This window comes from Onthophagus taurus, chromosome 1 (genome assembly GCF_036711975.1).
Source record: "Onthophagus taurus isolate NC chromosome 1, IU_Otau_3.0, whole genome shotgun sequence".
Taxonomy (NCBI): Eukaryota; Metazoa; Arthropoda; class Insecta; order Coleoptera; family Scarabaeidae; genus Onthophagus; species Onthophagus taurus.
The window spans coordinates 5,127,481-5,153,409 of NC_091966.1; the positions used below are offsets into that span (position 1 = coordinate 5,127,481).

The 25,929-nt window shown below is 33.3% G+C and overlaps 3 protein-coding genes and 1 long non-coding RNA gene across 4 annotated transcripts; 1 reads left to right on the top strand and 3 right to left on the bottom strand.

The window, feature by feature from the left end:
* Positions 1-19: 19 nt before the first annotated feature.
* Positions 20-25,745, bottom strand: LOC111415668 (pyruvate dehydrogenase [acetyl-transferring]-phosphatase 1-like protein, mitochondrial). Its single transcript, XM_023047426.2, has 5 exons — positions 25,307-25,745; positions 1,422-1,560; positions 1,116-1,366; positions 843-1,059; positions 20-794 (listed from the first exon to the last, which is right to left on the bottom strand). Exons 1-5 carry the CDS (start codon positions 25,532-25,534, stop codon positions 100-102), a joined length of 1,530 nt encoding a protein of 509 aa, XP_022903194.1. The 5' UTR covers positions 25,535-25,745; the 3' UTR covers positions 20-99.
* On the top strand, positions 8,396-9,826 carry LOC111415669 (uncharacterized). Its single transcript, XM_023047427.2, has 2 exons — positions 8,396-8,572; positions 8,636-9,826. The coding sequence occupies exons 1-2, from the start codon at positions 8,537-8,539 to the stop codon at positions 9,740-9,742; spliced, it is 1,143 nt and encodes a 380-aa protein (XP_022903195.2). The 5' UTR covers positions 8,396-8,536; the 3' UTR covers positions 9,743-9,826.
* LOC111415670 (uncharacterized) lies at positions 14,508-15,743 on the bottom strand. The gene is made up of 3 exons (XR_011639984.1): positions 15,633-15,743; positions 14,852-15,586; positions 14,508-14,790 (listed from the first exon to the last, which is right to left on the bottom strand). It is a non-coding gene; the product is annotated as an uncharacterized lncRNA (long non-coding RNA).
* LOC139429331 (uncharacterized) lies at positions 19,368-21,211 on the bottom strand. The gene is made up of 2 exons (XM_071195007.1): positions 20,998-21,211; positions 19,368-20,943 (listed from the first exon to the last, which is right to left on the bottom strand). The coding sequence occupies exons 1-2, from the start codon at positions 21,022-21,024 to the stop codon at positions 19,435-19,437; spliced, it is 1,536 nt and encodes a 511-aa protein (XP_071051108.1). The 5' UTR covers positions 21,025-21,211; the 3' UTR covers positions 19,368-19,434.
* Positions 25,746-25,929: the final 184 nt, after the last annotated feature.

The window sequence follows — 25,929 nt, forward strand, 5'->3', positions numbered from 1 at the left end:
TTAGTTTAATCGATAACGATTTCTTTTAAAATAAAAATTTATTAAAAAAAAAATCAACTTTGAAAACACAACAAATTTAAGCTAATTAACAGAAAAATGCTACGCAGGACAATGTCTTAGGTACTCAGAATCGAAGTAAATAATAGTAATTGTAATATCATCCCTAAAAACACGCACGACATCTTCAGGAAGACTCAATAATTGCGATAATTTCCCGTGATCGATTCCATATTCGGTTCCTCCAAGCGCGTTTCGTATCAAATGCGTAGCCGCGTTACTATCTTTCGGTTTCGTTTTTAATCCTTCTTTCCGTTGCATTAACATCCCGTTAATTTCGTTTAAGGTCATATTTTTTCGAGGTAATTTTAACGGACTTAACGTTACTTTTCCACTCATGTGTTCGCCGACTAATCGAACAACTTGTAACGGAGAGATAATATCCCATAAACCATCGGTTGCCAAAATTAAGAATTTATCACGCGGGGTTAATTTATGATAAATCACATCCGGTTTAGCAGTTAAATACGGCGGTGTGTAATAATTCGGAGGCACCATATGTTCACCAAAATATTTCGTTACAATCGTTGACATTAATTCTTTTGACCATTTATATCGGAAATCGCCCATCGCTCGTAACGGAGCTAATTGGCCCAATAATCGTTCCATTTTAATTATTGTATTCGCTTCGTTTGATGGGTGTTCTTTTAATATTCGATCAACTTCTGGTTGGTTATAAGTATTATGTTCGGTTGTTAATTTTTTTGCCATCCAAGAATTCGTTTCGGTAGTTACTCCTACAATTTTTTTTTATAACAAATATAATTTAATTTTTTTTAATTCACCTAAAACGGCGTTACAATCCCCAACATTCGCAACATGTAAATGAGGTCCATCCACGTGGGCCACACAAGCAACGGCACCAGTCATCGCAACTGAAAGCGTTTTCATGTTAATAGGATCGCCGGATTTCGGTATAGCCTCATTCGATAGATCTTCATCTAAACGAAGAAAAGCCTGTTCTAACGCTTGACTCATTTCAAAACTTTGTTTGTTACCTACCTAGAATTTGTTTTTGATTCATTTTTTAAATTAAAATTAAATAATTTTCGATTTACCTCTTTTAATCTATTAATATAATTGAGAAAACTATCATTGTAAATGGCACGTACTTCGTCGACAAATTGTACTTTATCGTTGTAAGATTTGATTAAATCTAAAGGATTTTCTACGTTTTCTAATGATTTCATATATTTTTCTAAGGCTTCCGTTGGTAATAGACTTGCAGCGATGTATTTGTAAAGACGTTTCGCTATCACTTGAGCACAAGCACCACCTCCATGACCATCAAACACTCCAAATAATAATCCTAAAAATTAATTAGTTTCATTTCGACTCATGCAATCTTTTTTTATTATTATTACCCGTCGTTAATGTGCACTTTGCTTCCGACCTAGTATCTTCCATTGGATTATTTGACCCCAATTGATTGGAATCGTACGATTTAACAGATCCTTCAAAAAATTCATAATTAAATTCGTTCGTTCGCAGAATTGAATCAACCTAGAACAATAAGAAAATTATCTGTAATTGTCGTCATTTAATCAGATGATGTTGCGGACCTATTTATCTAGTTGTATTCAATTTTTTATTATTCTAATGATAAAAACTGAGTCATTCGTGAATTTATGAATTTATTTTTATTGTTACATTTTGTTATTGCATATTTTTGAAATATAACAGAGTTTTAGCACAAACAAGAATTGCACAATTCTTTTTTAATTAAACTAATTTAAAGTAATAACAATAATAATGATGAAACTGAATATCATAAAATGTTGAAAACACTATATTATTAACACATATTCATATTGTTTTCTGCATCACTCTGGTCTAAGGTTAGTGAGAGTACTGTTTGAATACGAAAATGGTCTCTAAATTATAAAAAAAATATAAAATAGAAAAAAAGAATCACCTTCGAACAATGAGAAATGTTCAAAACTTTTTCGAATAGCTTTAACAGCACGAACTAATGATCTGAATTGTTTAACAAAGATGTTGTTCTTTTGGACAGAGGTACTCTTAGCTGTTCTCGGCGAATTATTTTCTGACATTGAGGAACACTTTATTGGTTTCTTAGCAGCCAAAGTAAACACAACTCAAAATTTGAATAATTATTTAATCACAGAGTTAGACTAACTAGATATATCATTGAAAAATTGCAAAGGCTAAGGATATAATAATATCCCTGGAGAAAAAAAATTGTGTTCGGAAACGTTTCCCTACTTAAAATTAAACAATGACAGTCACTTCTTATTTTTTATCTTGTGGAAGTGACTAAACCTAGTAGCTTTTTTGGCTACAAACTTTACTATCTTTGCCAGGTCGAGTCAAAACTTTAGGAGCTATTCAAAGATAAATGTTATACCTAATTTGTGACAGAGTGGAAAAAATGCATTAAGTCTTAGTCATCTAATTTAGAACTACATTTATACAGGGTGTTAGGTAAACATGCGGCAAAAATTCTAGGGGTTATTTCTTAGCCTATTCTAAGAATATTTTGTCTTACGATAATTTTTGAAAAACCCCTTTGTTTCGAAGATACAGGGCGAATAAAATTTGCGACAGTAACAACATTTTATTATCAAAAAATACATGTAAAATTGCTCAATCTACAATAAATGTTCTAAATGACTTCCTCCAGCCTGAATACAAGCATTCAATCTTCTCGTCATTGACTGCCGAACTCTTTCAAACACACCACTAGTAGCGTAAACTAATGATTTCAGAGGTCCTCAGAAAAAATAACCCAGGGGGTTTAAGTCTGGGGAGCGTTTCTGCACAAAAAGTTGCGATACACCACGCCAGTAAGTCTTCCTGGTAGAAATACAGGTCCAATTAGATAATCATCCACAATTCCAACCCAAATATTCAAGGAGAATTGATGTTGAAAATAATCTTCACATACCTCATGCGAATTTTCATCTGCTCAGACATGATTATTATGAAAATTCCTTATTGTATTTCTTGAGAAACTGGCTTCATCAGTAAAAAGAATCTGTGTCAGGAATAGAGGGATGCGAACTAATGTTTGCAATATCCATTGACATAATGCAATACCTGGAGAAAAATCAGCAAGTAGTAGTGCTTGAACGCGTTGTGGTAATGTGGTATGGATACAACAAATTATCCTTACGAGTTTTCCAAACTGTTCAATGACTTACATTCAAAGAATATGCAATTCTTCGCATAGAACTACCAGGATCTTCCTCTATCATGTCCAGCACATTTTGTTCCAATTGTACCGTTCTTGCAGTCATTAATCTTCCTGGCCCTCCACTTCGTTTTAATGAGCCTGTTTCGCGAAGACGTCGATGAATGTTTTTGAAGATTTTTCGATCGGGAACATTATGGACAGGACATTGTTGGATGTACAATCATCTAGCTTGCCATCAGCAAGTCCACACATGAAATGCATGTCAGTCATCTCGGCGTTCGTATAAATCATAATAGAGTAGGTACTACACTAACTGTTAAAGACCCGCCAAACAACCAAACCTCACTCAATCTAAAAAAATGCGATCGATGAGACGTATTTAAGTACTTGATAAACTACGTACGCCATACTTTTATTCACATTAATAATTTCAACAAATATCGAATATGGTTGTCGCAAACTTTGTTGGCTCTGTAGCTTCGAAACAAAGGGGGTTTTCAAAAATCATCATAGGACACAATATTCTTAGAATAGGCAAGGAATAACCCCTTGAATTCCTGCCGCATGTTCACCTAACACCCTGTTTATTACCTTAATAATTATCAGAAAAATGGTTTCCAATCATGTTTAACATCACTGCGAGAAATAACCGAGGCAATGATATTGACTACAAATTTAAAGTAGCAAGAAGAAGACAAATAAAAGAACTAATTTTGATTATGAATGAGAAGATGAGTTATTTGCCGAAGAGATTTTATGTTTTTCTTGACAATGTAAGCGCAAGCTTAAGATAACTTGAATCGCTTAAACATGAAGAAAGCATATTTGTTTTCATGTAGAACATAAAAAGATTAAAGGAAATTGGTGAAAGTGAACTTTTGAGACAATGTAGTGACTTTCAAATATCCCTAATAGTAGGAGAAACTTCAGATCTATCTTGGTTCCGAAATATATAACAAAAAAATATTAACTGGATTGTTCCTCACTATCAAAGTAGTTCTAAAAATGATCACCATTACACCCATGATAGCTCTTTCAACAAAACGGAGGTTCTCAAAAGTAGGGTTAAAAATTATTATTTTGTATTATTTTTGCAACATGTATATTTATCCTTTAAACAAAACTCATGCCATGTGGCAGTTTTCATCTTTTTTACAGAATTTGTACTTCATATGATTGCCAGGCCATAGTAGTTTAAAACTTGCTTTTCTGCCACCTAGAGCAGTTCCATGTGGTTCAGTATCCGCTTTCGTTACTGTACAAGCTATAAGCGAAAGTTAACCGACTAACTCATAAATAGATATCGACTAGACAATAGTCGACTTACTGTCTATATGTTACAGCGAATTTACATAATTGGTAAATGGGAAATATGCAAAATTCAGGCAATTCAGGGTGAGGCATTTAAATTATCAATTTTATAAAAAAAAGTTTCAGATAAAACTTTCATCATATGAAGGGGGAAAATATTCTGGATGGTTTTCATTGTAGTGTAGAAGCGCCATCTAGGCCATTCAATTATTAAGTAAGTTTTTTTAAATGGATACATACATTTTTTTCATCACTATACTATTCTCCATAACAAAATAAATAACTTCTATTTGAAAGAAATTTTTATTTAATGAATGTTACGCATAATAAAAATTTAAAGTGCAACCACGGAACACCACAATTAACATCAAGTAGGCTGGAAATATTAAGGCCATAACAGATGGCAATTGTTTTAATACCCATATCTGTCAAAATTTCCCTTAGCAACAAATTCATTAGTTAGGTTTCACTAATTAAGCTTGGAAAGACATACGGTTGTTGAAAAAAATTTAAATGTTCTTTGTTTATGAAGAAGCAGCCAGAAATATAAATGTTGCTATGCTTACTTCAATATGATATTCTCCATGACAAAATAAACAACTTTTATTTCAAGCATTTTTATTTAGCGTGTTTTTATGGATAAAAATGCCAAACAATTACTTCAAACAAACACAACAAAACTCATATTATGCAAGTCTTATCTGAAACTTTTTTTGATAAAATTGATGGTTTATGAGTTATAAGGTCGTCTCAATTTAAATGCCTCACCCGGTATATTTATACAAACAACATGTAGAAAACACTATACTATCACTGTGTAGGTTATTAACACTCAAGTTGAGACCGCGTGGTTTGTATCGTTTAGGCATTGAAAAGCTTGTTGAATATTGGAAAGATTGAAAGCGATTGAAATAAGTGGAAATCGGATGAACCATCGATAAGAGTTTGGTTATATTGCTTCCTATACCTTCCTTGATCATATTGGTGATGTAGGACGTTAGGATGAAGGACGAGCTTTGCCATCTTCCTGAAACACATGATTCGCAGCCGTATGTTTTTAGATGTGTAATCTACCATACTGTTCGACCAGATACTAGAAATATCACTCAGAAAAATCACCAATACAGGTTACACAGGTACCAAAAGTATCCTCGCCTATGTAGACTATGTGGCAATACTAAGTCGGATAAAAACTTCCTTAAAAGAAACCCTAGCAAACATTGAAAGTGAATCAAAGGAAAGAATTACAAAATCAATCATCAAAAATTCTCATACTTTAAAATAAACCATTTTAATTATATCAACAACGATAGACAAGCGAGAAATGACATAACGAAATCCAAGATCTTAGAACAAAGTTCAAAACTGAAAATATACAAGAGCATTATAAGACCAGCCATAACCTATGACTACGAAGCATGGATTCTATTAAAATGACGCGATGAGGAAAGACTAAGAATATTCGAACGAAAAGAAGAATTTATGGCCCAATGCCACATAATAACGGCATATGTGGAATAGGAATGAACCATGAACTAAACAGCACTATAGAAGGCGCTAATTTCATCTGATTAAGGGAGAATATTAAGAAAAGTTGGAAGATGTTGAAAACTCGTCACTTTGCCTGGATCCGCAAACAGTTCTATTAGATCTCTCTGAATCCTGACGATTACCTTTGTTCCAGTTAGCATGATTTTAATTAAACTGTGATGTCAGCTTCTGTGAGCTGTTGTAGTATTTGTTTTATCAAAGACTTGTCTGAAATCGACGTAAATGCTGTACAGTTCCACGTTATTTTAGAGAATTTTTCTTGCATGGTCCGCAAAATGTGGAACATATGGTCTATAATTAAGTAGTCCAACCTAAATCCACTTTGATATTCCCCCAGGATTCATTCGGAGTAAGGTTCAAGACGTTATGTCTGATAGTACTATGTAGGTGGTACTTAGTAGTGTGATGCTTCTGAGTTGTTACAGGTATTATATCTATCTTCCATTTTTTGGAATTAGTTCATTTCTCCACACGACAAGCAAGTTATATTTTTCAATAAAACGTTTCCTAGGCTTGACTTGAGGTTCCGTAACATATAGTGCTTCTCCGGTGTTGGGTTGTTACCTCTAGGAGAACCCCCTACCTGGAGGACCAGCAACATTTCTGTCGGGGTCACCATACTACCTTCGACAATCAGTACCGATTATTTAAGAGTGGCAAAAACTCGTCTTCATAATCTCTCGTCGGCTACATAACGTGCATTCATTTCACGACATGCACCCGGGGTTCATGCAAGTTTTATCCTCGGGGAGCTGAGACTAAAGTTCGTTGGCAGAGCTGCTATCAATTCGTTCAAGGGCGTTTCTCATAGTTTTTGATACTGAGTAGACATCGACATGGGTACTAGGGATAGCCTGGTAGCAACCCGTTTAAGCTTGCGTGCAGTTTACCCGGGTTTGATTCCCGATTTAAAGCACATTTTCCCGGATTCTTTCCTGGACATTTTCTCCCAAGGTTCAAGACGTTATGCCTGATAGCACGATGTATCTATCTTCCACATTTCTGGAATTAGTTCATTTCTCTACACGAGAGGTAAATTATATTTTTCAATAAAACGCTCGAGTTGGCGTTTGGATTTATAAAGGTTTCCTTGATGTATCTCGATTTTACCATCTGTGGTAGTTTAAATTTTCTTATTAACACTGAATGCACAGGGTCAGATCGATATCTTTAAGAATTACTAACAAAGATGTCTTATGAGACAATATCTTAAAATAGTAATGTTCAAAGATATTGACAAGATGTTATCCGAAGAAATAATTTAGTAATTCTAAATTTTGCTAAGTAATAACATTAAACCTGGCACTACTTTTTTGTTCTTAACAAGCTTTTATTGTTCACATACGAGTAGGATTGGGTTACATAGCTGTCTATAAAGCTATGCAAACCAACCCAACCCAACTAGATATAGGATTAGGGTTGGGTTGGATTGCATTGCTTTACAGACAGCTATACAACCCAATCCAATCCAACCCAATAAGATGCAGGTGTATTCCTGGGTTGGTTTGCAACTCTAAAACTGTATCTGGTTGAATTGAGATGGATTGCATAGTTGTCTATAAAGCTATGCAAACCAACCAAACCCAACTAGATATAGGATTAGGGTTGGGTTGGATTGCATTGCTTTACAGACAGTTATACAACCCAATGCAATCCAACCCAATAAGATGCAGGTGTATTCCTGGGTTGGTTTGCAACTCTAAAACTGTATCTGGTTGAATTGAAATAGGTTGCATAGTTGTCTATAAAGCTATGCAAACCAACCCAACCCAACTAGATATAGGATTAGGGTTGGGTTGGATTGCATTGCTTTACAGACAGCTATACAACCCAATCCAATCCAACCCAATAAGATGCTGGTGTATTTCTGGGTTGGTTTACAACTCTAAAACTGTATCTGTTTGGATTGGGATGAGTTGCATAGTTGTCTATAAAGCTATGCAAACCAACCCAACCTAAATAGGTGCAGGGATTAATGATTATAATTAAATACAGCGATAATTTTTAATAAATGAAAACTTTGAAATTATTTTAGTTTCAGAATTTTTCATCTTTTGATTAATTCTAAATAAACCTTTTTAAATTTTTTATCGCAAAAATTATTTACGCTTCATTATCTCCTGATCAATATTTCACAAATATTTAAAAAAAATATGTTTATAGAGCAATCTTATTATCATTTGCGTAATATGATGCAGTTTATCTGTTTTTTTATAAATTAAAAGTTTCCATTCATAATTCAAACTGTATTCCACAAAGTTGTAACTCAAAGTTGTCATGTTTTAGTCATGTTCTATGACTAAGACAAGACAATAGCCGATTTTTTTAAAAGATTGTTTGCGCAAAAATTTCTAGTATATAAAACCAAATTTGGATAAACTAATCGTTAGTAAGTCCAAAGATACTTAGAACGAATAAATTCAAGTTTTAAAACTTTATTAATAGTGAATTAAAAAAAACATGGCTGTTATTCAAGTTATTTTCCTATTTTCATCTGTAAGTTGTATAACTATATTAATTTTAATTAATATTTTTTAATTAATAATTTTTTTTTTGCAGGTTTTATTATTCTCAAACGCATTTTTTTTGCCACCTAATGATGGGTCTGAAATCGGCGATCATTTTCTAAACCAAAAGTTGAATTTTCTTGAGGGTAAATTTAAAAATTCACCTCTAGTAGATTTCGATTTAATTAAACAAAAAATCGAAGCAAAAAGATTAGCGGAGAAAGAAGCTGAAACAAACCCAGAAACGCAAGATCAAAAATTGTGGTTTTTACAAAATAAATTTAACCCAAAATTCAATTTCATCAAAGAAAAAATTGAGTCCAAACAAACCGAAGATCCAAATTTGGACATTTTCAACGATAAAGTAGCTTTCTTAGAAAACCTATTAAGCCAACACTTCAATAACCAATTAAATCACGGAATTTCAAAGCGGGCAATTAAAGAGGAATCAAATCCGGCTTCTGGAGCTGCAATTGGAAATTATTTCTTAAACCAAAAATTATCTTTCTTAGAAAATAAATTTAAAGATTCACCTTTAGTAGATTTTGAGTTGATTAAACAAAAAATCGAGGCGAAACAAGCAGCAAAAGAACAAGAACAACAAATCGCCCAAGAAGAAAATAATGTAACAAATTTATTAAATTATTTGAAACAACTTCATGCCCAAAAATTAACCGAAACTCATCAAATCGCGAAAAGAGCTGTTGAAGAAACCAACGTTAAAGATCCATCGATTGGAAATTATTTTTTGAACCAAAAATTATCGTTCATGGAAAATAAATTTAAAGGAACCCCGATCGATTTTGAAACGATCAAAAATAAAATCGAAGCTAAAAAAGAAGCCAAATTACAAGAAGAATTATTAGAAAATGAAAATGATTTAAATAATGACCCCAAGAAAATTATTCAAGAGAAACTCACATTTTTACAAAATTTTCTTCACCAAATGAAAGCCGATCAATTAAAAGCGATTATTGATAAAATCGAAGGAAATCATAATGTTGCGAAACGCGCTGTAAATGATGAGGGGAATGCTTCCAAAAAAGATTATTATCTTAATCAAAAATATGCCTTTTTGAGTAATAAATTTAAGCAGATGAATATGGATTCTGAAGCACTCCTTCAAAAGATTCAATCAAAACAAAAAGGGGGACAATAATAATAATGTTGTTTTGAATATTAAAAAAAATGTAGTAATTTGTTAAATTTGCTTAATTGTGTTAAATAAAATTTTTGCATTTCATTTTTATTTATTTTTTTGAAATATCACAATTTTGTAGCATTTCTGCATGTGATTTTTATCACACAGCAATACTATAATTTATTGTCAAGTGTTTCACACATTTTAACATTTTTACCAACTTTAACCCATTTTTTGAAGTAATTAAAGAAATCAAAACAGATACAAACAGTTAACTGTCATTTATGAATATTTTTAGTAAAACTTGTTGGACATACAAAAATAATTAATGGAAAAACCTTGTTGATAAAAAAATAGTACATAATTTATACGTTAACTTTAATTCACCCACTGTACCTAAATGACTTTGCTACTTAATCCTTCGTTGTATTTCAAGTTGAAGTACACCAATTTTACCGTATTGTTAATTCATCTTCAAAATAGTTCCACAAAAAAAATATCTTTTTCACAGAAGTATTATGAGGTAATATAAGTACGAAGGCTTTCACAGCCGGTGTATATTGAACTTAAATTTAGAACTAAAACTAGAACTAACACTAGAAACTTTCGGGTTTTGCCGTGCGTCTTTTAAGAAAAGGTTTGACGTTTCGGATGCCATGTTGCAACATTCTTCAGAAACTGGTTCGAAGTCAAGTTTCACGGCAAAACCCGAAAGTTTCTAGTGTTAGTTCTAGTTTTAGTTCTAATTTTAGTTCAATATTATGAGGTATTTGGTTACTTTTTATTACACTTTTTTTTTGTAAACTTAGACACTTTTAACGAATAGTAGTGGAAATGAAAAGATTTAGTAAGCGATCTAGATCTTAGTGATATTCTAGATGTTGTGGCCCTGTATAAGAAAATGTTAGAAGAACTTGTCCCAAATGGACAGAACTTTCGTTTAATGTCATTTTTAAATGTTTATAAACGAATAAAAGACAATAAAAATCTTTCAAGCGAAAAAATTAAATTGGCTTATATTTTGGGGTGGTGTATTGAAATGGTAAATAACTTTTTTTAGATTATTGCATTGCTATAGATGATTTATTTGATAAATCTGAATTCAGAAGACGAAAAAAATGTTGGTATAAACATGAAGGTGTTAACGAAAGAGTTCTTTTGGATGTAATTTTTATTGAAAATTACGTGTATGAAATTAGCTTTGCTGGGTAGGTTGTCAATGTCTGTTTCTTTTTCTAATGGCGGTACAGTCAAATTTCTTTTCCGACGTGTGGCCGAAGGACGAGAGGGTAGACTTTTCGGGAAAATGTGCTTTATGCCGGGAATCAAACCTGGGTAAGCTGCACGCAAGTTTAAACGGCTTGCCACTAGGCTATCCCTAGCACCCATGCCGATGTCTACTCAGTATCAAAAACTATGAGAAACGCCCACTTAATCTGATAATTAGTCAGACTTTCAAAGAATTGATAGCAGCTCTGCCAGCGAAACTTTAGTCCCAGTTCCCCGAGCACAAAAGTTGCATGAAATAACTGCACGTTATGTAGCCGACGAGAAAGGATGAAAGCGAATTTTTACCGCTCTTAAATAATCGGTACTGATTTTCTAAGGTAGTATGGTAACCCCGACAGAAATTCCTGGTCCTCCAGGTTGGGGTTCTCTTAGGGATAACAACCCAACACCGGAGAAGAACTATATGTTACGGAACCTCAAGTGAAGCCTAGGAAATGCGAAAGCAAAAAAGTTGACGGAAGATGGACATGACTATTGGAACTTGAGCCATATGTACTGTTTATAGAAAAGGAGCATTAAAGAAACTAAAGTTAATGTACTGGCAATTCAGGAAACCAGATGAACAGGTACATGGCAAAACAGACAATATTTCACCACAACAATGGAAATAAACATGAACTAAGAGGAGCTTTTGTAGTGGACAATGTAGCCAAACCCAATATTTTAGATATCCTCGCCATAATCAATGCACATGGAGAAACAGACGAAAAGGACGAAGAAACAAAGGAACTATACAGAGAAGTGATTGGAAATAACAGGCTACATGGTATAGTAGAAACCACGAGAGCTGACAGTGACAGATCGCTTAAAAATGGTATGAATCAAGATATGGACGTACGACTTAGATTATTTCACCACATACATTTAAATGTAGGTTATGTTAGTAATGGAGGTTATATGTCAAACATTGTCAAAGATATTATTTAATGATTTTCCTTTCAAAAAAAACATTTTCGGCTTGTGAAAACACTAACAGATTCATGACAACGCTCATAAGACGTTTCGATTTGAGGTTATAATTATAGAGTTACATCCCTTAGAAGCAAGGTCTATAGAACATAAGGTTACCCAATACCGATTCTCCTCTGAGAGGCAAGGTGGGTCAGTGACGTAGCTGGTTCTATGAACAACAGAACACGATGCGAGGTATAAATATTTTATATAGACTGTACCACAGTATAGGCTATCTTTTATTCTGACTGTATCGAACCATTGACGTCAATTTGCGGGGTAATAATCGATACTACAGAGGCATTGGGAATGAGGTAACCTTATGTTCTATAAACCTTGCCTTAGAAGAACAGACGTACTTTTTCAACGTGGCCATTTGAATTGTACAGCAGACATATTAAACTAATGCTATCTCTTTCTAACACACATTACGCTCTAGCGGTTTGTGAACTACGTATGGCATTTGTAAGAGCGGAAAACGATGATTTACTGCCAGCTCTCGTGGCGCCTACTATAACAGCAGCGATAATGACAGAAGAATAATTGCTAGACTCTTGCATTACACAAGAAAAGATATTGATAAATTGACATGAACGTAACCTAACAGATATATACGCAAACAAATCGACCATACCATAATGAACGTAAGGACTTGAAGAAGGGTAAAGTGCGACTCAGACTACCTTCTAGTATGCGCACGATATAGGTGGTGAATATTAAACAAATCCAAAACAAAAGTAGCAGGGAACCGAAAATTAATGTCGACAGGCTGAAGGAACAAACGGAAAGGATAAAATATCAACAGGCGATACAGAGGAAATTGCAAGCAGGAATGGAGAAAGAACCCAATATAGGGACTATAAAGAATGAATGGAAGCAGTGAATGGAGTGGCAGAAGCCATATTGGGACAAAAACCGAGATGCAGGAGAAACGGCTGGTTGAGGATTGTCGCGAAGTGATAGAAAGGAGAAACGAAGTTAGAATCAAATATATACGGAGACCAATTAGACCCAAATAAAATATGTATCAGGAACTGAGAATACAAGCCAACGAGATTCTGAAAAATGATGAAAAAAAAAATAAAAATATGAATGACATCATATTAAAGGCAAAGTAGATTTTAAAGACGATGGTTCGAGGAATCCATTACTTCAAAGAAGGGTACAGGCCAAAAATTTCACTCTGTCAAGGAGACGTATTAGCGAATGAACTATTAAATAGGATAGACAAGTTTGATCTGAATATATACTACAAAATAAAGTAGAGACCAGATATGCTATGGAACCACTATCTTTGGAAGACATCACGAAAGTACTGAGATCTAGAAAGAACGGAAGAGCGTCAGGAAGAAACAACTTCCCAGAAGAACTCTTCAAGTATAGAAGAGACTCAATTGCAAAAAGTACACAGTCTAATAAATAAAATGTTAGTTGGCTAGCAGATATCAAGAATGGAAAACAAGTGTGATATGTCCAATACACAAAACGGGAGATAGACTACTATGTGAAAATTATACAGACATATCAAAGCCTACAAAGTATTCACAAACATCGTTAAAGACAAATTGGAACCTTTGGCAGAGAGAACATCGAGACTGGGCGATCATAAACTGATCAGATATTCAGATAAATTCCGGGAATACGACATAGACATATTATTACATCAACTTCAAAAAAGCTTACGATAACATACAAGTATATTTCAATCAATATTATTATACTTCGACATTCTACCAAAACTAGTTAGAATGATAACCATAACAATGAGTAATACAACAAGTAGAGCGAAGATTTGTAGGAAAGACGGAGAAACAAAAAAAATTTGAAGCCACACAAAGCCTGATACAGGGACATGAGGTGGCACCCATGTTTGTAAGTTGTCCCTAGAAAGACCAGCCAGGATATAGGATCGACTTTATTAAGCCGCTCACACCAAATCATAGGGTATATAGACCACATCAACCTAATTCACTAACTAATTCACGGAACTTCAAAGCTCCTTGTACAGAACAAGAAACCACGAAATCAAATAGGACGAAATATCAAAATAGACGAATACATCTCTGAAGTGGTACAAGAGTTCACATACTTAGGATCTAACATGTCACATGACAATGACAGAGCACTTACACACAGAAACGCAGAGAAACTGGATACACTAGAGTTTTAGTCTAAACGTCTGGTTAGGTATCGTAGGGGGTAGATTGATTTCCTGGATTCGAAGACATAAACCTTTGGTTTATGCAGAACTAGAAACTGTGTAAATTGTTAAATGCTTAACATGGGCAGGGCATGTCCAGAGGATGCTAGATGGAGAGGAGCACCAAAGAAGATACTTCAAGGCCAACCTGGAGGTAGGAAACCCATTACACGATTTTGTTGGTGAGATTGGAAGGATGCCAGGAACATGTTAGGAGCTGCTAACTGGAAAAGAGCATCAGAAAACAGAAATGGATGGAAGAGGAAAATTGAGGAGGTCAAAGATCGAATTGGGCTACACCGCCATTAGATAGAAATAATGATAATTTCATAACAAATCATATATTTAAAAACAAAAGATAGTTTATTTATTAATAAAGTGCAGAATTATAATTTAAATTAGAAACGGGAAATATTCTATCGATAAGACCATAAATAAACACTCTAATATTATTTAAAGTTTCAGTTAATATTCCATTCGAAGCAACATCCCAATTCAAAAATAATCTTTCAAAAATCGATTTTAAAGTTGAATTTAAACTCTCAAATAATCCATTTATTATTCCACCGGGTGAAACGTTATTGATATCATTGTTTGGATTTTGTGCAAAAATAATTGCAACAAACTAAAAATTAATTAATTTAAAAAAAAAATTTTAATTAAAGAAATTAATTAATTTCACTTACGGTTAATATCAAAACAAATAATTTAATTTGAACCATTTTAAACGCTTATTCAAAACAAAGAAACAAATCTAAATAATTTTTTTGTTGAAAAACATGATCTTTTATATTAGAACTAAAATAAACATTATTATCACACCTTAAACAAGATTTGGTTCATGGAAAAGCCATTTTGCAAGGTTTTACTATAGCTTTTATTATTTATACATTTTAATGATGAAAAATAAAGATAAAATTTAATATTTTCCATGTAAAATTTTATTGCAACATGATTAACAAAAATAAATTTAAATTAACACAAATTTAAATGGGAATTCCTTCAATAGGAGTCACCGAACCGATTGTCGAAGACACAGGGAACATTGAATCGATAACATTAAAAACACTATCTCGTAAGTTTATCAAAATTTCCGTTAAGAAACCTCCTGTAGATTCATTTATATTCGTTAGGAAAGTATTGATAATAGTTCTTAGAGCGGCATTAATGGTGCTGTAAAAGCTAGCAATAACTCCACCGAATATATCGTTTATTCCACCATCTGTAACTTGACGTTTCGAAATTTGATGTGATTTTGGTTGAACTTCCTTGATGTTATCGCTTTGAAATTGTTTAAGAATATTTAAAATCCCGATTAATTTAATTTTTATGTTTTCCGATGCGTTTGTAAGATTTTTCTCTTCGTCCTGAACTAAATTTTCGTTCAATGGCAACGAGAAAGTTTTAGATATCACTAGAAACTAATCAAAAATTATTTTTGATTTCAAAAAGTATTTAGTTACTTACAGAAATTAATAGAAAGATTAATTTAGCCATTTTTTCAGAAATAATATAAACTCGATTTTAATTCTAATCTTTGCAATTATCTTCTTCTTACTAAAACCGGGATAATAAAACATTTTTGCTTTATATGGTTTATAAATTTTTAGGTAAATAATTAAATTGTGTCTTTTTTTAGAGTGACGTTCTATGTTGATAAAGGGATAAGGAATCTATTGTATTCATGTTTATGTCATTTTCAGTAGAAAAATATGTTAGGCGGAAAAATTGTGTATGTAATAGTATAACTACTACTTATTTTATTACGTCAAGTTCTTAGATTTTGATATTTTCAACATTCGCTTCTATGTAAACGTACCTTTCTTAAATTTGGATTTAATTTAATTATATACTGCAAATTGGCGAATTATATAACATTTTTCGAAATAAATGCATATTTTCAATATTTTAAGTTTCTATATAGTTTTTAATAAGTTCCAGTGTGCAACAAATAAGTGTCAGGCGAGAAAATATTCTCAGTAGAACAGCATCTAGCAAGTTTAAAACACATAGAACTGGAGAAAAGATATATCCAAGTCAAAAGATGTTCAATTTGCAAAAGCTCTATGTAGCGCACTAATTTCCGTTGATTGACCTCTAGCTAAAATGCGCAACAAAAAATTAGTATTGTTCCTAGAATTATACACAGAGTACAAAGTACCATCGGAAAGTAGTCTTCGCATACAGAAATGCATAAACGATTACTTCTTGAGGATTTTAATTGACGAAACAACAGATGCAACAGGAAGATGTGGCTAAACAACAATTTTTGTTTCGTGCTTGATAAAGCGAATCATATCACTATCGCAAGGCTTTTCGATGTTTCTATTAAGATTTTGGGTGGGACTTTCAACAGAGACATGATTTTATTCTTTGTATCAGATGCTGCTCCCTACATGGTAAAAGCAGCTCAGGCCATACAAACTTTTTATCCAAAAGTGACACACTTAACTTGTCTTGCACACGGACATCATCGAGTTTGTGAGCACATTCGAGACATGTACGTACACTAACGTCGACCGGCTTATAGCCATTGTGAAAAAAGGATATTTAAAAGCGCTATCAAGAGTAGCAATTTTTGTGGAGTACATGGATTGAAGCTACCATGCCACTAACTTCTAAAAACTTGGGAATGTGTTTGATGCATTAGATGAAGACGACACTGCGCCAATGAAAATTCCAGAAAAAAAAGACCTACTAAATGACAATACAATAAAATCAGACTTTAGAAACATCTGGGCTACCGCTTTCTACGTAGGTTGATGTAGTGACACAAGCTCAGGACTTAATTAATGGCATAAAAACTGCAGCTGCTAACTTAGTTTTTCAATAACAATAAATAAATTGTTAGTGAAGCACTGGCATTTAAATTTGCACCTGTAAGTTCAGTGGCAGTAGAACGAAGTTTTGTAATGTATAAGTGAGATGTTTGTCATTTATTGTAATCAAAATTTAAGCTAAATCTGTTTGTTTTATTTTCTATTTGTCTATTTATATTATAAGTCGAACTAATAAATATCTCGTGTAGGTATATAAATAGAAATCATTTTTCATTTACTTTGTTTAACTTCACCTACAGACTTAAAAGATATCCATATTTTAATATTTAATTCTAATTTTTTGTAGCATATTTTTGAACATTTTGTAAGCGCTTAAACTAACATTTTTTAGCATATTTTAGGTTGCCCCAGTTATCACCATTCAATTTAATCGACCACAACCCAATCACATCTTCATCTATCCCAACATAACCTCAGTTTCACTTTCATTCACTCCAATCCAGCCCCAATCTCAACTTCAACCTACCCAACTCAAAATCACAACCACCAAAGAAAACTCACAACTTCATCTGGTTCAAGACGTTCTTTCTACAATCAAACCTAAAACTTAAATCCAAATCTTCACCCAATAAATAACTTCTATACGATATTTCAACTCAATTTCTTTAAATCCATAGAATTTTAACCTAATCCCATCTTATCTCTCAAGCCAATCGCAACCACATCTTTACCTAACCAATTCCAATCTCGTCTCCAGACAACCCAACCCAAATAAAGCCTCGTCTCCGTTCAACTCAATCAAACACTATCTTCATCCTACTCCATCAAGAAAGCAATTTGAAATTCCATTCTATCCAACTCAACTTAAACAGATACTTTATGCATATCGTCATTCACTCGCACATCATCTCCATCAAACCCAACTAAAACCTTATTTCCATATAAACCAGCGAAAGCTTATCTCTATCCCGACGCAACACCAAACTTATTTCTATACGGTTCTATACAACATTCTGGTTGAGCCGTGCGTCTATTTACAAAATGTTTGATGTTTCGTATGCCATGTTGCAAACTTCTTCAGAAACAAGTTCGAAGTCAATCGTCAAACACTTTTTCAAAAAACGGACCGCCCAACTCAAAAGTATCTAGTTCTAGGTCTAGTATTAGTCCAAACCGCATCTTCTTCCAACTTGATCTCAATCTTGCAACTTCATCTACAATCTTCAAGCCAATCGCATTTCTATCCACCCTAACATAACTCCAACTTTATCACGTCCCTGAACGTTCCAAATACCATCAAACCTAAATCCAAACTTTCATTCAATTAATCAGTCAATAATGATCAACATGTGTTGCTACACAACTGAACAACATGCTCATCTCCAATCCTAAATCACATTTCTACCATACACTACCCCACTCATCTCTCAACTCCATCCAACTCTACCTCGTCTTCAGCCAGTGCATCTCAATCTATTCAACTAAATTTCAAGCTTATCATCAAGAAACACAACTAGAATCTTGTCCATCCTCTAATCCAATTCTCCAATCATCTCCATCCAACCCTGTTTACTGCCTCAGCCCATATCTAAATACAAATTTAAGGCAAACTTTTAAACCAGCGTAACACAAACAAAACCTCGTCTTCGTTCAAATCAAATCTCTGTCCAACTCCAACAAAGCTTATTCTCATCTATCTCAACCTCATCAAACTCAATTTTATCTTCGCCAACCTCAACACAACTCAACGTCACATCCAGCTAACTCAACTCAAACCTCATCTCCATCCAACTCTATTTCATCTTAATCCATCTCAATCCAAACCTAATCTTTATCCAACTTAATTCCAAGGATATTTTCAACAAATGCTATTATAATTTCAGCCAGCATAGCACAAATAAAACATAGTTTCAATTCAAGTCAATCCAATACAATTTCAGGTTCATCTCTGTCCAACTGAAAATAAGCCTTATCTTCATCTACTTTGACCTCAACCTTATCCAACTCAATCGCATCTCCACCAACCCTAACACAACTCAACATCCACTCGAACTAAGCCAACCACAAATTCATACCCATCCAATCTAACTCAACCTCAGCATTAACTACATCCACTTCAGAACGTCCAGCTATCATCAAATTCCAAACTTAAATTCACATGAACTTTCAATTAATCAATAATTTTCAATTGCACAACATCCTTAACAGCCTCATCATCCAACATGTCTTATATCCAGTCCAACCCAACGCAGACATCACCTTTATCCATTTCGACCTCAATCTCAACCTAATCCAACCTCATCTTCAACCACTAGAACAGATGCAAATCTTGAGCAGCAAGTCATTTATAAACTTCAAATGTGGAAAATATAGGGTCCCAGAATTACTAATTAGTGAATTTGTACAAAATTATTCAATAAGCTAAACATATTAGAAGCATTTTTTATTTATCACATTACAATATCTTTATAAAATATATCTCAATTAACTTAAACCAACGCATTAGCAGTAAAATAAAAATTATGAACGACCTCTGTAATCAATCCATAATTCATCTTATACTGATACCTTGCAAACATTTTAAACATCGCACTCAAAAATACATTATCCGGATACATTCGTACAGCCACATCATTTAATTTATCATAAAATAACAAATTCAGATTATTCAAATCTATCCTTAAAGTTCCATCTTTAGCCAAAACCAAATCCGAACCCAACTTAGAATTTATCGAAACCGCAAAGAATGGCAAATTCATTTTTAACAATCCCGCCGCAAATGGAATTTGATATTCGGGAACTTGAAACACTTTCATGATTTCATCAAAAATCATCTTACTTATTTCTTGTTGACTTTTTCCTTCGAATGAATTAATAATTGTTGGAACATCGATTGTTGTATTCGATAAAATTCCTAATAAATAACTTTTAATTACTTCTTGTTCATCATTTCCGGTGAGATTTAAAGTTGTTGAACGATTTTGAAGATTGATGATTCCCAAATTAATCATTGCTTTGATTATTGATTGTAATGAAGATGGCAATCGTGGAAGAATCGCGTCGACTAAAAGTGTTAAAGTTGCTGGTGGTAATTTTTTATTTTTGTAAATATAATCGATTACGAGAATTCCATCTGATAAAATTTCATCGTTTAAATTTAAAAGAAATAAAACGTTCATTGGGTTTATGTTAAAATGGTTTAAAATATTTTTGATCGGTGATATGATTATTTCGGTTATCGGTGTAAATGATATTAAATCATAAATATCGGTTTCTAATAAATACAGTTCGTTGCAAATATTTTTGTAATTAATTTGGCAAGTTTTAGTTGATGGGTTAAATCCTTGTCCATCAGGACAAGTTAATTCTTTAATTTCTAAGTTACCACTTTCGGTTGAGGTAAAACATTCGTAATATTTTAAACAATTCCTTGTATTTGGTAAAAATCCGTTTGTTGTACATCTTGTTTTACAAATTTGTTTATCCAAGTCGAAAATTTCAGATTCTTTGCAAGCTTTTATAGAAAATTTACTTGAAATGCAAGAATAATAAATCGAAGAATCTCCCGGATATAAACTTATTGAATCTTGCAACCCACACGTTGGTAAAACAACACAATCTTCATCACTTAATTTTAAAATACATTTTCCGTATGTTTGTTTGTAAACGTAGTTTTGTGCGCACAAAAAATCTTCGGATTTTAAATCAACAGAACATTTATGAAATAACCCACAATCTTTTGTGTGTGGTAATAAACCCTCCCGAAGACAATTAAACCGCGAAATAGATGCACAGCCATCAAATGGGGTCGAAGTACATTTATCAGTGGAAGGGTCGCAATAAATATTTGCTTCCCCAGTTAACCCACTTCCACATATTTCCGTTGTCCAATGTGTTAATCCGAAGAAATTTATACATTGTTTTCGCGAATAACAATCGTAACAAGATAATCCGGCGTATTCACAATTCGGTTTTGAAAAACCATCAATTTGTTGGACCTATAATTTATTATTAATCAATAAATTAATGATTTATAATTTTGTTGTACTTACAGCGAGAAGCAATAAAATAAATAGCATTTTTAAAACATAAAACGTGTATACTGAATTGTTCTCATAAAATAACTAGGTTGGTGTCAAATCCATTTTTCTTATCTCATATTTTTTGTTTGCCAAGGAAGGTTTTTGGAATTGTTAAGGTGAAGGTTTTTGAATTATTATGTTATTGTGTGTGAGTTTAACATTGTAAACTACGTAGATTATAATGTAAATAATTTGTCATTCATCTAATTAATTCTATTCATATTTCGTAGACAATTTTAATTATTATGTAGAGTTTCAATTTTTATCAATTCATTATCAAATTATTCTCCACTGATTTTTATTGGAAAAATAGTGTATGTTTTGGAATGAAAATACGAACTCAATCCAAAATCAGTCCATAACATGAGCAACCTATAGCGCCATCTATCATTCACTAGAAGCATTAGAACTCATAACAATTTTGAATTTAGAGATAAGGTAACAGCAGAAAGACAGATTCAAAGAAATGATTCATTCCAACACAATCTGTTACGATTGTAGTCCACAATACACAGCACACTCCACATACAATGGAGTTTATCTATTGTACCTTAAGGTCATATTCAATAAATCTGGTGTTTACACTCTTAGAAGGTTGCGAAATCTGTTAGCTGTACTGGTTTCTTGAAGATACTTCATCTTGCTTTGATCATTTTGATCGGTTATGATTTCGTGACGTGCTGGCGGTTGTCCATCATAATGCCGTTTCCTCTGCTAATAAATCTGTGCTCTTTTCTCCGATTATTTCGGTTCGGTATTCGTAACACCAGTTATTGGTGTATATCCTGAGGGGGGTTAAATTCATAATATGGATTCCATTGACTGTTTTGATTTTCTGGAGGTTAAAGAGGTTATTGATGGTGTAACCGCGAAACCTGTATGGTTAATATTTAATATGTCACTGCGCTATGGCATCTTTCCTTCTGTATGGAAACAGTCTGAAATTACTGTTATTTTTAAGTCTGGCGATCGAAGTCTTGTAAACAACTATCGCCCTAGGTAGCATCCACCTGGATATTTTATATCGATTTCAGCAAAGCTTTTGATAAGGTTGATCACAATTTAGTACTCTTAAAACTGGAACGCATAGGAGTCGCGGGTATCTTGTTTTTGCCTCTTATATCTTCAATCGGACTCAGGTAGTCATGTTTGGTGGGCACTCGCCTGACCATATTGTTATGACTTCTTGGTACTTCAAGACAGACATTTGGGACCACTTTTGTTTATAATCTACATAGGAGATATAGCTAAATCTTTTCCTAACTCCAGATATCTCATGTATACTGATGGCTTTAAATTTTTTTCTCCAATTAGTAATCTCTCGGATTGCATTACCATTCAAACCGACCTGAATAATTTTATGACTACTGCGAAAATAATAATTACATTTAAATATATCGAAATGTCATAACAATTCATTAAATTCGATTATGAGCGCAGGTCTAGTGTACTGCATAACGTCGATTCTATTAAAGACTTGATGAAGTTGTGGCTAGAGCTAATAAGATGCCGGGATTCGCATTGCTTATAATTTCTATGTATAATGCCTTTGTAAACAGTATTTTATGTTTCGGAATCCTCATTATGATATTTATGTTAATAGAATAGAGTGAGTTCAGATTAGGTTTCTGAAATACCTTTCCTATCGATTTCGTCATCCTTATACAGATTATTTATTTGTCTGCCAAATCTATCATATGCCCATGCTTCAGCAACGTAGATATTGTAGTGATGTTTGCTTCTTGCTTAGGTTAGTCAATGGTTATTGCGACTCCCCATATCTTCTCTAAAGAATTGACTTGCATGTTCCTCCTCATCGGTTACGATGTGATTTTTTATTTTACGCACCAACAGCTCGAATCAGTTCTTATAAAAATTCTCAAATCGTACGGATGGAAAGAGCAGTAGATTGCCTTAGGTTGGACATACTTGCCCTCACGCCAATCAATTTTACACGTGTTATTCGAAGCGAATTCATATTGGAATAAATGGAAAAGGCGTTTCCAACACCGTTGGAAGTTGCATATGGAGGGGTCTCAACGCAGGAGGATTAAAGATATATAGAAACTCCTTTGGTGATCACGCAGTGAAGCCCCATTTGTTGACAAAGGACTTTACCTAAACCTTATATCTTAGGTTCAACGGTGCAATCAGAGTTTCTTGGCAGGCAAGCCAATAAACGTTATGATAATGTCAGGACTATTGTAAATCTACTTCCAGTGAGAAAAATATTGCAATGTAGGATGCTCAGGAATCAAATGTGTCCTTGATAATTCCTTCCACGTGATGTCCACCTGCTGAAATATTTGCGATAAAGTTATCATCCTGTAATCTGACATATGAGCATTTTCAATCGAAAGAAGTGATCAAATCGATTTAATTTTAACGCATCGTATTTTACCACTTTTATTCTCTCTCTTTACAGCTCTACAGCCCATATTGAGCCTTGGCCTCCCTCAACCTTTGCCTCTAATTTTCCCTATCTTTGGCCCCTTTTTTCCAGTTTCTGCCCCTGATAATCTCTTTGGCGTCCCAGTCAAATACAGTATCTTTCTTTAAAAATATTTACAATTTCTGCCGAGTTCCGAATGAACGTCCATGATTCACTACCATAACTTATAATTCTAATGATTGTTTTATATAAACGAATTTTAGTGTCTCAGTATTCGGTAAAATGGAACTCCTTCTGCCATTTTATTCCTCTGCATGCGTCTTGATAATTTCACCTCAAGGTATGCAAAAAGTGGCACCTGGTTTTTGAACCCGGTTATTTTAGCATTCTTTTCATTATGTTTATAGTTGACATATTTCGGATTTAATGATTAATAGACCTGAACTTATCACTTACTTGTTCCTTATCTGTTAGTCAGGTACAACAGGGTGGGTGCCAACTCATCTCCTTGTTTCAGACAATATGGGATCCAAAAGAGTATATGTAAACATGCTACACTACATCTCTTATAGTCTGTATAAGCTGTATCAGTTTAGCTGGGATATCAAAGTATCTTAGGATCTCGTAGAGTTTTATCTATTGATAGAATACTGAAATCTACAATCTTCAAATTTGCAGCTTTTGGTTCAGAATAGTTTGGATTAAGTAGTTTCCTAGTTTCCTTTTTGTGTATATGGAATATATTACGGCGCGCACTTACTAAAAATGTTCACGAGAAGCAAACATACCGCGCGTGATGACGTCCAAATACCGCGCGGCAGCGCTTATTATAAAACCCTTATGGTTTTTTCCATTCGTTAGGTAAATTTTCTTCTTCCCAGATCTTCTACAGTAATGCGTAAATATTCTTAGCCATCCACCTTGATAAGTACTTCATCGCCCTGATGGTATGCCATCAATCCCTGATACCATTCCATTTCTTAACACAGTAATTGCATTCTGAACCTCAGTGATGGACATAGGCTCCATGGCATTCTCATCTTATTGGTGTGGTAGCCTGTTGTCCATTCCCAAATCAGTTTCTGCTTTATAGTCTAGTATTTAATTTTGACTAATATTTATTAGTCAAACCAAGTTTTCTTTATGGCTCCTCAACTATTCCAAATACTTTCCCTGCTGCCTCTTCCATAATTGTCTTAATAATTTTCCACTGGATATCAATCATCAGATTCTGCTGCTTTCATATTTTCAGAAAACGCATTTTTTCTCGATCTTTTTCTTATATAACTATATGATTTGATACATTCATCACATAGAGGGATTTATCCTCTATCAAAGTATGAAAAAAAAACATATGCATCCCATTTAAAATAACAATGTCGGTTGCCATAGGAACGAAACAAAAAACGATACAAACAAGCAAATATCGCCAAAAAATGCGCCACAATTAATAAAGAATTTTTTATTTGAAACATTTTTTTTAAAACCACAAATGGCGAAGTTATTGGCTATATTCAAGATATTTGACACACCCTGTATATGTACTCTCTTACAAAATATGGTAATTACAACATAAAGTGTTTTATTGATACTTACTAAGGTAAAGAATTATAATAATTAGTTTTCAATTGATTATCAATATGAGTAATGTTTTCTTCATCATTTATAATTTTATAATTGCAATAATTATTACCTTGCTTCATAATATTTAAAATAATAGAACGATTTCTTACACATATGAAATACCAATCGCTTCAATCAGCAATTATTAATTAACATCAACAATACTAAACATGAACTTTACACTTATGTTGAATATATTTATACGATTTATTGACGTCTTTATTTATAGATTAACTTCGTAGCGAATATAAAAAAAAACCTTACCTCTTGTGGTGTTAACTTTGCTAGCATAGGCCTAGTCTCTTTCGGATGATAGTGCCGACAGCCACATAACCTCAAATTGTTCTTGTTTTCGCCAATGAATTGAAGACGGTGCAAACCGTTTCCCCAACAATAAATCGATCGCTTTCCATTTGTTAATTGAACAGTTTTCGGGAAATGAATAGTTTTTCCAAAATAAAAAAGGCTATGAGTCCTGTATGCCACTACCATTGTCACACATGTGTACTTGTTGTGTTCTCTCTTAACAATGTGTCGTTATCAAACCTGGGATATTTATAGGCATAACAGCCGTTTAATAGCGCGTAACGATGAAGAAAATACCACGACACTGTCCTACATCGGTACCAATCAGCATTTTTTAATTAGAAATTCTATTTTTGTCATATTTTGAAATTTGACAGTTGCCGAAATGTCAATCTCGTGCACGTATTGGTTGATTAATAGAGTTGCTACGTTACCGACTTTATGTAATTTTATTTATTTATTTTTAAATTTCTTTTTTATAAATAATAATTTTTATATTATTTTGATTTAATAAGAAATTAATTTAAATATAACGATAATTACATAGTTAATTATTTTAATTTATATATCAGTGCTACCAA

Bases quoted from the DNA above. Each gene is read 5' to 3' on its own strand.
- LOC111415668 (XM_023047426.2), bottom strand. From the start codon at position 25,534: ATGGTAGTGGCATACAGGACTCATAGCCTTTTTTATTTTGGAAAAACT. The intron at 1,561-25,306 runs GTAAGGTTTTTT...TTATTGTTCTAG, and splicing joins CAAAGTTAACACCACAAGAG to GTTGATTCAATTCTGCGAAC. The intron at 1,060-1,115 runs GTAAATCGAAAA...AACAAATTCTAG, and splicing joins ATATTAATAGATTAAAAGAG to GTAGGTAACAAACAAAGTTT.
- LOC111415669 (XM_023047427.2), top strand. From the start codon at position 8,537: ATGGCTGTTATTCAAGTTATTTTCCTATTTTCATCT. The intron at 8,573-8,635 runs GTAAGTTGTATA...TTTTTTTTGCAG, and splicing joins TTATTTTCCTATTTTCATCT to GTTTTATTATTCTCAAACGC.
- LOC139429331 (XM_071195007.1), bottom strand. From the start codon at position 21,024: ATGCTATTTATTTTATTGCTTCTCGCT. The intron at 20,944-20,997 runs GTAAGTACAACA...AATAAATTATAG, and splicing joins TTATTTTATTGCTTCTCGCT to GTCCAACAAATTGATGGTTT.